Source organism: Erpetoichthys calabaricus, chromosome 7 (assembly GCF_900747795.2).
Source record: "Erpetoichthys calabaricus chromosome 7, fErpCal1.3, whole genome shotgun sequence".
NCBI classification, from domain to species: domain Eukaryota; kingdom Metazoa; phylum Chordata; class Cladistia; order Polypteriformes; family Polypteridae; genus Erpetoichthys; species Erpetoichthys calabaricus.
Genome location: NC_041400.2, coordinates 116941064 through 116956108, shown reverse-complemented (window position 1 = coordinate 116956108; position 15045 = coordinate 116941064). Strand labels below are relative to the sequence as shown.

General features: G+C 36.2%; 1 protein-coding gene across 2 annotated transcripts in view; it reads left to right on the top strand.

The window, feature by feature from the left end:
- kcnn2 (potassium calcium-activated channel subfamily N member 2) overlaps nt 1-13003 on the top strand; it is a 387629-nt gene extending 374626 nt beyond the window's left edge. For both annotated transcript variants that reach the window (XM_051929490.1, XM_028805278.2), the window contains exon 9: nt 12418-13003. In XM_051929490.1, the coding sequence (XP_051785450.1) occupies nt 12418-12705 (288 nt within the window). In that variant the 3' untranslated portion in view covers nt 12706-13003. The remainder of the gene's footprint in view (nt 1-12417) is intronic.
- The last annotated feature ends 2042 nt before the right edge of the window (nt 13004-15045 follow it).

Below are 15045 nucleotides of genomic sequence, written 5' to 3'. Positions count from 1 at the left end.
AGGTTATCTCATTTTGTCTGAACAGATAAGAATTATATAAAGGGTGCTTTAAATATTTATATTTCACAAACCAACTTTGTAAATAGTTTTAATGAAATTTCCCTGTGTGACCCTGGGCTCTTCAGGCATGAAGCTATACTAGCACAGCAAAATGGGCACATTGGTATAATGGTACGTCCCTCTGTTACGATCAGGTTGTGCATTTAGCAACCTCTATTCACCAGATGTGCTAGCCCTTACATCACCCTTTCTTTGTAATCCTTATTTATTGCCTTTGTCCACCGAATGTGCTAGTCCTTACATCCATCTTTCTTTGTACTTCTTGTTCTTTGTTCATAGAACACCAGATAACATTAGACCCGGGCACAGACACCGGTCGTTTTGTCATTTTATTTATATTTACGTCCATCTATCTATCTATTTATATATACAGTGATCCCTCGCTATATCGCGCTTCGCCTTTCGCGGCTTCACTCCATCGCGGATTTTATATGTAAGCATATTTAAATATATATCGCGGATTTTTCGCTGCTTCACGGGTTTCTGCGGACAATGGGTCTTTTAATTTCTGGTACATGCTTCCTCAGTTGGTTTGCCCAGTTGATTTCATACAAGGGACGCTATTGGCAGATGGCTGAGAAGCTACCCAACTTACTTTCTCTCTCTCTCTTGCGCTGACGTAGGGGGGTGTGAGCAGGGGGGCTGTGTGCAGCTGCTTCCTGAAGGACGTGCTGCACGGTGCTTCGCATACTTAAAAGCTCAAAGGGCACGTATTGATTTTTGACTTTGTTTTTCTGTGGCTCTCTCTCTCTCTCTTCCTGCTCCTGACAGAGGGGGTGTGAGCTGCCGCCTTCAACAGCTTTGTACCGGCGGTGCTTCGCATACTTAAAAGCCAAAAAGCCGTATTGATTTTTTTTTGACTGCTTGCTTTGCACTCCTTTGAAAAGGAAGATATGTTTGCATTCTTTTAATTGTGAGACAGAACTGTCATCTCTGTCTTGTCATGGAGCATAGTTTAAACTTTTGAAAAAGAGACAAATGTTTGTTTGCAGTGTTTGAATAACGTTTCTGTCTCTCTACAACCTCCTGTGTTTCTGCGCAAATCTGTGACCCAAGCATGACATTCTAAAAATAACCATATAAACATATGGTTTCTACTTCGCGGATTTTCCTATTTCGCGGGTGGCTCTGGAACGCAACCCCCGCGATGGAGGAGGGATTACTGTATATATATATATATATATATATATATATATATACATATATTATATATATATATATATATATATATATATATATTGCATAGTTTACTGTCAAATAATGCAAACAGTACGCGACATGTGTTTCGCCCTCATTTACTCCCCTGTCGGGGATCGAACCTCGGACGTCAGCGTCAGAGACTGAGTCCCTTTACGTTGCACCACGGCGTGTGGTTTGTTTATTTGACAGCCTGTAGGTCCGGAGTAATTACATTTATTGCATTGCATCCCGACCTGAATTGTGTGGGTGGTTACCTACCAGGTAACGCTTGTGGTTAGTCTGCCATTCGGCAAACATTTGTCACGGTGCCCTATTCAGTTGCGAGAAGCAGATCATGGAATGTTGCATAGTTTACTGTCAAATAATGCAAAGAGTACGCAACACATGTTTCGCCCTCATTTGGGCTCATCAGACGTACACACGCTACTGCTCCCCTCTTGGAGATCGAACTTCGGACGTCAGCGTCAGAGACGGAGTCCCTTTACGCTGCGCCACAGCGTGTGGTTCATTATTTATTTGACAGCCTCAAGCGTTACCTGGTAGGTAACCACCCATACAATTCAGGTCGGGAATCTGACTACAAATGCAATATATATATATATATATATATATATGTCTATGTATATATACATAGATTTTGGATTTAAAGCAATAGTAATGCAATCCTGTCTATTGACCATTTTGTGATTCTGCGCTAGTCAGGCCACATGCCTATATTCAGTCAGGCACAAATTCTGTAAAACAGCATGTTATATGTTCCACCTAAAGATTTTTGAGGTGTTCCATAAAAGGAGTGTTTGTTTAGTGAGAATGTAGTGAAAGGTTACATTTTGTTTCTTTTAAAGAATGGAATGCATACAGTATGAGAGTAACCCATTCATTCAAACGTATAAAAATGTATGAACCATGAATTAAAGTGTTGTTTGTGATCTAATGCTCTTATCTTTGTTTTGATTATACACATTAGTAGTACTTGATAAACAGATTTTTTTTGTTTGTATTTCACCCAATGTAAACGGTTCCTCTTCACCTGACATCACTGCTGTTCAGGTGAAGGGCACAAATGCTGAGTGAAGGGAGGGAAGTGAATGCTGCTGTTTTTGATGTGCCTTGTCTCATATACTGAATCTTAGGATACACAGTTATGGTTGGTCTTACAATAATCAAGGCTATCATTTCCATTTTCTCTATCAACATGCCTTTGCTTGCTCACATTTTTATACTTCTAGACTTTTCCTTACTTCATTTGTATGTTATCCAGCAGAGGCTGTTTGCATTTGGGACAATCACTGCTAAAATTGTCCTTGCTTTTACCTGAACTCCTCCTGATTACTGTTCTCCTTTTTGTCTGTGAGTGTTCCCTTTTTAATCTGATCCTTTTGGAATTGTCAACAGCGGGGATCAATGGGGGCATCAGGCTCTTATATTGATAAATGGACTGATGCAGTACAGGTGGTCAGAACATGGATGCATCCTCTTCCTGTCCACAACCAAAATCCTTAGCTTTTCTTTTTCTCCACTGGGTCAGTGCTGTGCTGTTTCCTCACTTGCTGGCCCTCATGTTGCTGTCAATTTTAATGTAGAAGGTTTGGCTTGAGTTGTGTTATGGGATGGTGGGGTTAGGTGGCTGGCACTCAGCATTAGGTTTTACTTTAATATAATTCTAGATAAAATGGCTTTAAAGTGTTAGCTTTTATATTTCAATAGAAAAAAAAAACTTTCAATGCCTTGGTTTGATGAAATTTATTATGAGACTTGATGTTATACGGCAGACAACCCGTTCTTCTTATGATTATACTAAATGCTTTTTTATCTTGTTTTTCAGTCTTGCAAGTGATAATTCACAGTTTCGAAAAATGTGAACAGATACACTGCAGTTTCATTGTGCTCCACATTTTGCAGCCTTGGGTTGCATTTATATCTACTGCTTTCATTTAATTGGCCATTTTATGCAAAGTATTTTTTAAATCAAAAGTGCAAAGTTCAAGCATTTACATAGTTGCGTCTAACTTAATTATGTTTTTTAAAAGTTCCATAAAAAGGAAAGTACTCTTTCTGAGCACAATTTTTACTGCGATACCACATACATACCAGTTCAGGTTTAAATATGTATTTTTTTAATAATGTGTATTTAACATTTTACATTTCTATCCACTATCACATTCTTGTGACTTAGCACTAAATATGTTACCGTTAGTGAAAGATGCAACTTGTAATTCTCTAAAAATATTATACTTAGTGTATCCAATGGAATTCAAAAGTTCACTCTAATAAATAAAATTTTTATATCATAAACCTATACTTCTTGTGAGGTTATACCTTATTGCTCATTTGAAGAGATATATGTTTCATGCAGTGTCACTTGGAGTGTCCATTGTTTAGCAAATTTGAAAATGCTAAAAAAGGAGGATTTCAGCTGTACTTTACAGTAAGTTTTCAACAAGTACTCAGTGGCACAAATGAAACCTGCTACTATCCATTACTATTTTGCCACTTTGCAGGATTGCTGTTTTTATAGGTGCCCCTGCTGCTGGTGATGGAATGCCACCTCATATTATGGGTAGCATATCCCTGGTTGATACAGCATGTCAGTGGCATAACATAGCCTCCCTTCAAATTCACTGTTGCCACCAACTACTTCCAAATTCTTGAAACGGTACATAATTCTTCAAAATGGCAGAGTGATCTTCATTTTTCTGCAGTCGTGCAGCTGGTGACAAAAGTACTTCATCCAGCACTTCACTGTTAGGTAGCTCAGCAGGGATGTGGAGTACTATGCTGTAATGTGGTGCAACATAGGTTTTAAAGAGTGCACTTCTGTGTAGCGATTTGTTGATTACAAGTGAACAGGCTTGAGTAGAGCTGCAGATGTTCTGGTCTCTTCGCTGTTTTCCTTCACTGAACTGACACTACAATCACCATTCCAAGTCCTGACCTCAGCTTTGAGATTCTCCCTCCACGGCTGCCCTGCAATTCCTCGTCCTTTGTCTGCACAGTTTTACTACTGGCCCGTCATCACACAGCCACACGTGGGATCAGTGACAACTCAAATATGCCACATTTCCCAGCTCCATGAGTCGAAAGCTCTGCCAGTATCCATTCACAGAGGCCAATGGACCTTAGCACATGGGAAAGTGTTGGTGGAGTTGCAGAGGTAACAGTCTCTCAGCTGTCTTCCCCCCATATTGATGTTAGAAATGGCACTCCAGATCCCAGGTCTCGGCCTTGAGACCTGAAGGTTTGTTTTAGGTCTTCACAGCGCTCAGCACTTTGCTGAATTGGACTGTGGGTGTTATTTCCATCCCACTGCTGACACCAGTGTAGTGCAGACGCTGAATTCCAGAATGAATCCTTTCATCTTTTAGGTGGCTCACTGTCCTTAAAAGGACTGCTTACCTTTGTCACACTAGTTGTGATACTGTTTGCAATTTTTGCTGTCTTGCCACTTTTGATGGAATACCAGCTCATACTATGGGTGACACATTCCTGGCAGATTCAACATGCCATTGCTTTTACAATACACGATTTCCTTCATTATTCCTGCACAGTTTCATCTGTATGTTACCCATATGTGTTATTTCAAGCATAGGATGTCACTGAAGGGCAAAAAAAAAGACTTGTATAAAGATCTTCAAAACTGTAATACTGATATCAAAGGAATATGTCTTTGCACCTGAGAATTAGATAGAGTGCCCAGCCTACCATCTTAGAAGTCCAAAGCTCAGATAATAAAAGCACTGTGCTAGCTAAGATGAACAAATGAAATGACAAAAAAGCAGAAGATTAATGTTACAAATGTCCAAAGAACAAGGTTGTGCACCATTTGTCCTGTTAAAAAAAGTTGTTATGTTATGGACACAACTAGCCACTTTACAAAGGAGGCTCTCATTAGATAGATAGATAGATAGATAGATAGATAGATAGATAGATAGATAGATAGATAGATAGATAGATAGATAGATAGATAGATAGATAGATAGATAGATAGATAGATAGATAGATAGATAGATAGATAGATACTTTATTAATCCCAAGGGGAAATTCACAATTACAATCAGAAACCACAAACAGTCTGCATCCACATCACAAAAAAAAAAGAATTTTAAATTTATTCTATATTGTTTTGGTTATCCCTTTCTTGATGGATATTATACTAGCTTTAAATTTATTTTGCCTTATTTTATCCTTTGTGGTGTGGAGTTCCTCTAAGCAGCTTTATAAGGCAATTACCCATAAAAAGCATAAACTTCAAAGTTTTCATTTAGGGAATATCTGTAACTGGTGCCAGATTCTGAGACCTATGAATCATTAGATATCATCTAAATATTGAAAAAGGTCTTTTATTACAGTAGGTCAAATATGAGGAAAAATCTTTAATGTAATATTCACAATCATGAATAAGCTGCCAATGTGATTATAATTGAGTTTCATGGTTGTTGCTTGCCAAAGCAAAGGTCTATCATCTATTTTATACAAAATGTAGAAATTGGCTCCATTCTAGCCTGCATCTTCCAAAGCATTATGTGACATTTCTGAAACATTTTTGAGCATGATTATTTACTTTCATATTAATATGCTATTCAGGTAAATGCATACCCATTTTATGGTGCAGAAAGCTCTTTGCCTCCAATTGGATAACCTGCATTGAGTAACACTTCTTCCATTCTTTCCCCCTGTTCTGTATCATAATATGGCTGGTGGATTAGTGAAGACTGGGGTCACAGTAACAACAACCTGTTCCTTTGTGCAGCAAATGCAGTCAAGAGATGCATCATGCAGGGCAGGCACAATACGCAGGTATTAAAATGCAGTCTGGAGAGCAGGTGCGAGCAGTTTTTATAGGTGTAACATTAACAGCACCAGAAAGATCACTCAGTTTAGATTGTTAGGAAAAGCAAAATTAGCAAGCAAGGCTCTGTGGTTTCTTTTTAATATTGTCATTGCTTGGAAGATAAGAGTAATGATCGATACAGGTAACTAGTGTGGAACAAGATACTTGACTACGATTACTTGTAAGGATATGTTCTTTCAACATGAAGATCTACAGAAAAGTGTGTGCCATCTTTTGACAGCACCGCTGCCTCTTCAATTTGATGATCAATGAATGCATAAGTTAAAACAGAAATGTCACCTACAATTAAAATTTGCAAGGGTAAGTGTGAATGTAATTGTGTGTATATGTGTGGCATAGCAATGTATGTCCTGGGTAGGACACCCTCAACCAGTCAGAAAGCAGTGTCAGAAGATTCTTGTCTGGGGTTGAGCTCAACAGGAGCAGGTATTTCCCAAGCCATTAGTGGGCTGCAGCATTTTCCACCTTTATAAAGGTAGTTTCAAAGTACTTCCAGCACCATTTTTACCTATAAGAAAGCACTTTTGGGCCACCTCTGTTCCTACACTTGCTGAAGTTTCCAGAAGCCTTTGATAAAGCCTTGACCCCGGCAATAAAAAAATGCTGGTGCTCACTAGAAACTTTGGAGTTGTTGCTCCTATAGAGCTCAAACCTAGCCAAGAATCTTTTGACATGATGTTCAGATAAGGGTATCCCATTGTAGAATTACATCATCTTCATCCACATTCACAAAGACCTGCCATTACGCATTACAGTTGATGCTCCCTGAAATTTCTGACGTTAAAAACAGTACTTTGACAAAAAAAATAAAATAAAGGTTGTCCTCAAATAAAAAATGACAATATAACAAAATCTTACTATTAAAATGTATATCATCCAAAAGTTCAAGACATTGATGTGTAGTCTTCACATTAAAAACACTGATTACTTGGAAGTAATTAGTTTAATGTTCTGAATATCATTTTTATTGTTTTTTTATTTACTTTGCAGTAATATCCAGAAAATATTTTATTTAGTTTGATTCATGTTTCTGTAAACTAGAAAGCCTTTCAGCTTTGTAAAGCACATATTTGCTAGGAGCGGTATTCTCTGCATCTTTTGAGACTGCTCTTGAAGTGTTGCTGCATTCTCATGATGCCAACTGGCATGGCAACAGACAGAAGAAGGCAAAAACAAAATGTCAATATAATGAGACCCATAGGTAAGCTGTAAGGGAATAAAGTGGTCCCCAAGGAAACAGTATCTGCTGCAATAATCAGCAAATTGCTGTATAGCTTACTACTGTATATGAAAACTGACATTCCCTGTAAGTCTTTTGGATGTGGGAAACTTGTTTAGCTAAAATTTTGAGTGCCTTACCCATATTTATGTATTTGAAGAATGCAATCTTAAGTTTGTGTTTTGAATTGCTAGTTTTTCACATCGAATTAAAGACATTAAGTACACGTGCCTAAATATGGATTTTTACAATGTGTAGATTACTTTATGTACTTGACATAAAACACACTTTTATTTTAAAAAAGTCTCCACCATTATTGCATAAGAAGATTTTGAAAAAGCATACAGCTTACCTTCCTAACTAGCGTATTTTATTTTATTATAGACATGATTTGAAGGCCCCTAGTGTCCTAATTTGCACTGTGTTACTAAGTAACTCATTCCATGTATCAATGGCTCTTTCTGTCAGAAAATGGTTTATAGCATCTGTGAAAAATCTACTTTTAAGCAGCTTCCCACAATGTGTCCATGCTGTTTTAAAAACCTTATTTTTAAGTAGCATCTGATATATTCATTTTTTCATATTTTTTCTTTATTCAGTCATGTCTCCCCATAGGCTGGGAAGACTTGTTTCCTGCAAATTCTTTATAAACTCCATAATTTAGCCGTATTTTTCTTGCTTTTCAAAGTGAAGCTAAATGATTTCTTCATTATATTAGACCTTGAGACATAAATGATGCAGTTACATCATGTGTAGATTGTAGCACTTTGTGAAACTGCAAAATATGACTTGATGTCATGAAATTATGTGAATTGGATTGGTGAGCACATTGGGCTGAATGCCCTGTCTTTTAAATGATTGTTCTAACATTGTCTAGTTGAAAATGTATAGGACTGTATATGATATACTGTTACTAAAGTGAGAATATGGCCTAATACAGTTGTGGTATCATGGTGCCGCTGAATTACAGCTAGACATGGTTTGAATTCTGCCTGTATCCTTTTTTATCTTGGTGTCATTTATGTTTCCTAAATAGAAATATATGGCAATCATCCACAACAATAAAACCATAAAACAATAAACAATCAAATAAACAATAAAACAATAAAACCACTGAAAAACATTGGTTATCTTGTTACAATGGCACCTATCAAGGGATGGGATATATTAGGCAGCAAGACAACAGTCAGTTCTTGAAGGTAATGTGTTGGAAGCAGGAAAAATGGGCAAGCATAATGATCTGAGTGACTTTGACAAAGGAAAAACTTTGATGGCTAGAAGACTGGGTGAGTGCATCACCAAAAAGGAAGGTCTTGTGGGGTATTCCCGATATGCAGTGGTTAGTACCTACCAAAAGTGGTCTAAGGAAGGACAACTGGTGAAACGGTGACAGAGTCATGGGCGTCCAAGGCTCATTGATGCACGTGAGGAGCGAAGGTGAGCCTGTCTAGTCTTAGCCCACAGAATAGCCACTGCAGCACAAACTGATGAAAAACTTTTTGCTGGTCATGAGAGATACAGTATGTGTCAGAACTCAGTGCATAGCAGCTTACTGTGTGTGGCTGCATAGCTGCTGACCAGTCAGAGTACCCAAGCTGACTCCTGCCCACTGCCAAAAGTGTCTACAAAGGGCACATGAACATCAGAATTGGACCATGAATCAATGGAAGAAGGTGGCCTGGCCTGATGAATCACATTATTTTAGATCATGTGGATGGCCAGGTGTACATCTGTCATTTACCTGGTGAAAAAATGCCAGCAGGATGCACTATGGGAAGAAGGAAAGCTTGTGGGCAATGTTCTGCTGGGAAACCTTGGGTCCTGGCATTCATGAGGATCTTACTTTGACATGTACCACCTACTTAAAGACTGTTGCAGACCACATACACCCCTTCATGGGAACGGTATTCCCTGATGGCAGTGGCCTCATTCACCAAATAATGCATCCTGTAACACCGCAAAAATTGTTATGGAATGGTTTAAAGAACATGATAAAGTGTTCAAGGTGTTGACTTGGCTTCGAAATTATCCAGACTTCAACCTGATCAAGCACCTTTGGGATGTGCTGGAGAAACAAGTCCAATCCATCAAGACCCCAAGTCACAACTTACAGGACTTAAAGAATCTGCTGCTAATGTCATAGTGCCAGATGCCACAGGACACCTTCAGAGGTCTTGTTGAGTCCATGCCTCGACAAGTCAGAGCTGTTTTTGGGGGTACAAGAGGGACCTACACAATATTAGGCAGGTGGTTTTAATGGTGTGGCTGATCACTGTAAGTAACCCATTGCTTTACCAACTTTTTCTATGGTCATACCCCACAGTCTCCCATATTTTTACCTGCTAACACAAACATAATATGTTTATGTATTTATATATATATATACAGTACATATAGCTAGATTTTAGAAGAGAAGTGAGTATAAAGCCATATTTACATCAACAAGCGATTTTTTAAATGCAAGATTTTCTATAGTTAGTGACTCAGATATGACTGGTGAATATTAAACATTTCTTTAAGGATGGGTCAAATCAGTGTGAGACACGTTAACTCAGATTTTTTCATCAAATATTTTTAAATTCTATGTTTTAATTTTTATCTCATATTTCTGATGTACCTTTTGCTATCATAATAGCTTTAATATCACAATTTTTAAAAGCTAAAAATTATTGAATATATTTTCAATAATTTTGTATTAAAATTCTGAATTAAATAAAATTATCCCTTAATAATATCTTTTTAAATGATAGGGGCTCTGAACTTTTTGAAGCTTCTTAGAATCTTATATTTTTAAAAGAATTGTTATAATATTTGAAAAAAATCATACAGTATTCTACCTTAACATGTCATACTATGTCCATAATAACTTATCCATTTCTTATGTATATAGATGCACATTTTATTTTATTGACTTAAGCATAATGTCATCCTTTTACTTCCTATTTTTCTATTTCTGTCTTCTGTAATTTAAACTGATTATATTACTAGTGTCTCTTAAGAAATCAGAACTGTCAGCATCTGTTTATGGTCCTGCATTGATCTTTATTAGTTCATATTTCTGACTTTCACCTGCACATTTACTTAGCTGGAAGTTTAAAATTATCACTTGAGGTCATAAGTATGTCATTAGTATTCTATATGTTTTTGTTTTTGTATGCACTACCATGATAACTGTGTTATCTATTCCGTGAGGAAAACAAAATAATTTTACAATGCAAGCCTTAATTACTCCCAGTATGAAACAAAATACATTTTTATTTTTTAGAATATTTTATTTGTATAATGATGTACCCTAGTGTACTATTTGCGTTGTTAATGAATAACAAAAATGAACTAGGAATATAAAATAATAATTCTTATCAATGTTGTTTGGACAGCATAAGGGAGTAGTAATTATTTCAGCTGACTCACAAACAATATATAAAAATTTATTGTCATGCTACTGTTTGGTGGTACATTAAAGTATTGTAGATAAACATTTGATTGCCTGTGACCGTTCAAGAGTGTCTACCTGCATGTTTGTAAAGTGCATGGACAATTGTCTGCATTGACAGATTAGGTGTTAATAAATAAAACCGATTTTTCAGAACATTAAGTACAATTTAGTACATCTACCAATGTGCATTTATTGTAGAAAAGCAAGTACTGTACACACATAGGTAAGTGAGAAACATACCATTCTAATCTGAAATGGTCATTTCAAGATACGTACTTTTATTTAGAAACCAACTTCAATATCTTTTTTGTTCTGGAAAAAATAAGCTTTATTTAATCAACAAAATCTGCCATGTAGTGACAATGTCCATATTTTTCCCCTACTTGATTATTCTGTTAAGCTGCTAAAATGTAGATGTTCATTCAACTTTTTCTTAATATTAATAATAATAATAATAATAATACATACTGTATAGCACCTTTCCCATGTTCAAAGCACTTCATATTGACTGGTAGTGGTTGAATTTTTTATTATTTTAATTTAATATAAATATTCACCATATTAGCACTATTGAAAATCAGCTGCTAGCACTGCTGTTTCATGCTGGCAACAATAAAAAGGCCATTTTTATAAAAGCCAAAGAATTGTTACTTTTTTTGCAGTATCTACATGAACCTGGAAAAATAATTTTTTTTGTTAAAAATAAGCTGCTACATATCATCATCATAAAATTTATATCTAATGGAGAGTGGGATTGCAGAGCACTATGTATAAATCAAGAAGACAGTATGTAGATTTGCTGTAGAACCAGTCAAAAAGCTGGTCCTGTCATGTGAATTATTCAATCGGAAGCTTCACATCATTTATTATGCAAAGTTATTCTCGCATTTTATAATAATTTTATTCTATTAATAATTAGACGTATAATGATGTTGACAGTTTTCATTATTTCAGGTCTTGCCAAATCATCTTTCTCCAAGAATAGGAAAAAAAACCCTTAAATGTCTATCAGTAAAGATCTTGTACAAACAGGATGTGCCATCCGCTAGTTTTTCTGAGGTCCCTAAAATTCAGTGTGTTATTAAGACAGCTAATGGCTTATACCCACATTGCAATAAATATAAAACATGCAGAAGCTCAAACATATTTGTCTCCTGCAATGCGGAACTTTCATTTGTGTCATCATCATCATGATTATTACTATTCTGCCTTTAGGAAAATCCTCATCATGTCTTGCGCCTTGCTTTACACACTCCGGTACATTCTGTTCTGCCTCATATTGTCAGAAACCAGAATACAATGAGAACAGGGAGAAAATGCAAACTCTTTACTATGGCCAAGCTGTGAACCAAACCCAGGTCCCTAGAGCTCTGCAGCAGCAGCTTTAATCAATATTCCAAGCTGCCACCCTTATCTCATGCAGGCTTTCTCATAGACACTTCATGATACCATGCAGGTCATTAGGTTCTTTTGACAAGCAAGTCTTGTGCCTAAATTTGTATCATATTAATTCTGTCGGTGTAATTCAAGTGTGACATAGCAGTTGCTGTTAATGAGTTAACACTTGAAAGAAGTTTGTTGTGACCTTTGACTATGTGGTGTTTTTTAAAGTGATGAGACTAAACCTCTTTCTTTTTCTTTTGCCATCAGACACAAAATATCATGTATGATATGATCTCTGATCTAAATGAAAGGAGTGAAGACTTTGAGAAGAGGATTGTTACACTGGAAACTAAGCTAGAGACTTTAATTGGAAGTATCCAAGCTCTACCTGGACTGATTTGTCAGACAATCAGCCAACAACAGAGGGAGTTTCTTGAAGTACAGATGCAATCCTATGACAAACAAGTTGCCTACAGTGCTGAAAGATCACGCTCCTTATCAAGAAGGAGGAGGTCCTCTTCGACAGCACCGCCAACTTCATCAGAAAGTAGCTAGAGTTGACTAATTTATCACAAAATGAAGACTTTTTGCCATCATATGGTCAATATTTTAGCTTTTATTGTAAAGCCCTATGGTTTAATCAGAGTTATCCGGGTTCTGATGTCAGAATCCAGGAAACCTGAAAAAATTGTTTTAGGCCAAATCAAGTAAGAACTTTTTTTTTCAGATGCACAGTGAATGCACCTACCATTGCTATATAGATTGTTTCTTCTGTAATTTCACTAAACTTTTTATTCATGCACTTCAATGAAATTTACTATTATATAAGATATAATAAAAATATTAATTTCTGCATAGTGTGTTTTCATTATTCTCCAGATTTGAGACTACATTCTTATATTTTTATTAGATACTAAAGTATTTTTCTTTTTTTAATCTGATGAAATACTGGTTTGCTATATAGAATTGATACACTAGTATTATATTTTCATTAGATGCTGAAGTATTTTTCTTTTTTTAATCTGATGAAATACTGGTTTGCTATATAGAATTCACACACTAGTATTGTTATTTTGCATTATGCTGGCCATTAAATCCATATCTGTTGATAATTTATAGCATGTTTTAAATAGTTTCAATAATCCATCCATCCATCCATTTTCCAACCCGCTGAATTCGAACACAGGGTCACGGGGGTCTGCTGGAGCCAATCCCAGCCAACACAGGGATGGAAATTAATTGTGACTTTGATAGAAAAATTAATAATGCTAATTATACATCTATATATCTTGCAAAACTATAACATCAGTGTATAGTGTTTTGGTAGTGCATACTGTAAGGTCAGAATTGCCAGCATTTCTTAGCAAGAAAATTGGCAGAAAAATGTCCATCATTCCTAGTGCTACCCCTAATGATTTTCAACATGTAAAATATTATTATCATTACTATTTGTTTTATTCCTTGCACATATAGAACTGGAGGGTAAAAAGTCAGGTTATCATTAATCGATGTCGTGACTTGAGTTTAACATAACTTGTTATGGTTTGTGATTTCTGTTTAGAGTAGTCCTTATTTAGGAGGAATGCTTTCTAATACTTACAGTAACAAAAGGGCCTGTAATTATGAGGAACCTTATGAGAAAAAAAGAATGCATATAAAAGCTAGTATGGGGAGCTGTAGAGCTGAAGACAGCAAGGAAAGTTCAACAGAAATTACTTCTTGTGATTTACATGGGCCCTGGAGTTGTAATGAAACAATCTAATATATGTACTTTATTCACTCACTTTTTACCTGTTGATGGTTGAGCATCTCTTTCATGTCAGAAAATTATTGTATGCTACAGTACTGTGATCTTGAACTGTCAACAAGAGCTGACAGTGGGAGGAAGAAGGCAGGACCCTGGAAGAGGACAAAGAAATTGCCAAGTTCCTGCAGATGAGCATAGTTGGGTAACCAAGAAGCCACACTATGAGGTAAACGCCAAAGCCAAAATGCAAACTGGAAATCAACAAACCAGGGAGCATGAGTTCATTAATGTTAATTGTGAAATGTACAGCAATTATTTCTTTTAGAAATTCATGATTCATGGTTGTCTGTATCAACGAGAGAGTTTAAATACCATCAACATTAATGAATAATTAATTATTTTGCAGCTCAACTTCCTGTACAAACAGAAACAAAGATGAAATAATGATCTTCAAGTCATGGGGTATAAAGAACATTTTAATTATGAAATTAAAAACATTTCTTGAGCATGCAAAACATTATACAACCTAAGTGGTTATTTATGACAGATCTACAGTGGGCATCTGCAGTTGACTCAGTGATTACCGCAGTATGAGAAAAGCATAATGAGGACAAGAAGAAGACTCTGTAGTTGAGATCACAGACCATGAGTACAAAAGTTGGCATCGCATCTCACACATTTCTGCTTCAAGTCAAGTCAAGCTTAACAATTGCTAAATTTAACTGGAAATTCTCGCCTGAAAAAAGTATGGTGCTACAGTGGCAACTTTCAGGCAAGCAGCCTACCTTAATTAGCAATTAATAAAGCCCAAATATAGGTGTTGAAAAAATTAACGCAGGTACTGTCAACTACAACAACAATCAAAGGACCATTCTTCCTGATTCAAGTAAATACAGTGAGTACATAGTTTTCTTATTTTATGCAGCTGAACATTTTGTCACATCCAGGTCTGAAAAACTGAATTGTCTTTTTGTTGGTTATTTGTGTGTTTTGTCTATTAACTAGCAAGAGAAGGATAGGTAGATTATACTGTATATCTAATTAGATTGTTGTTACGTTGTACAGTTGGTCAGCACAATGACTATAAATGTTTGAGCATAAATTATGCTTACTCAGTTTGTTTTGAAGAAAAATTGTAACTCTTGCAC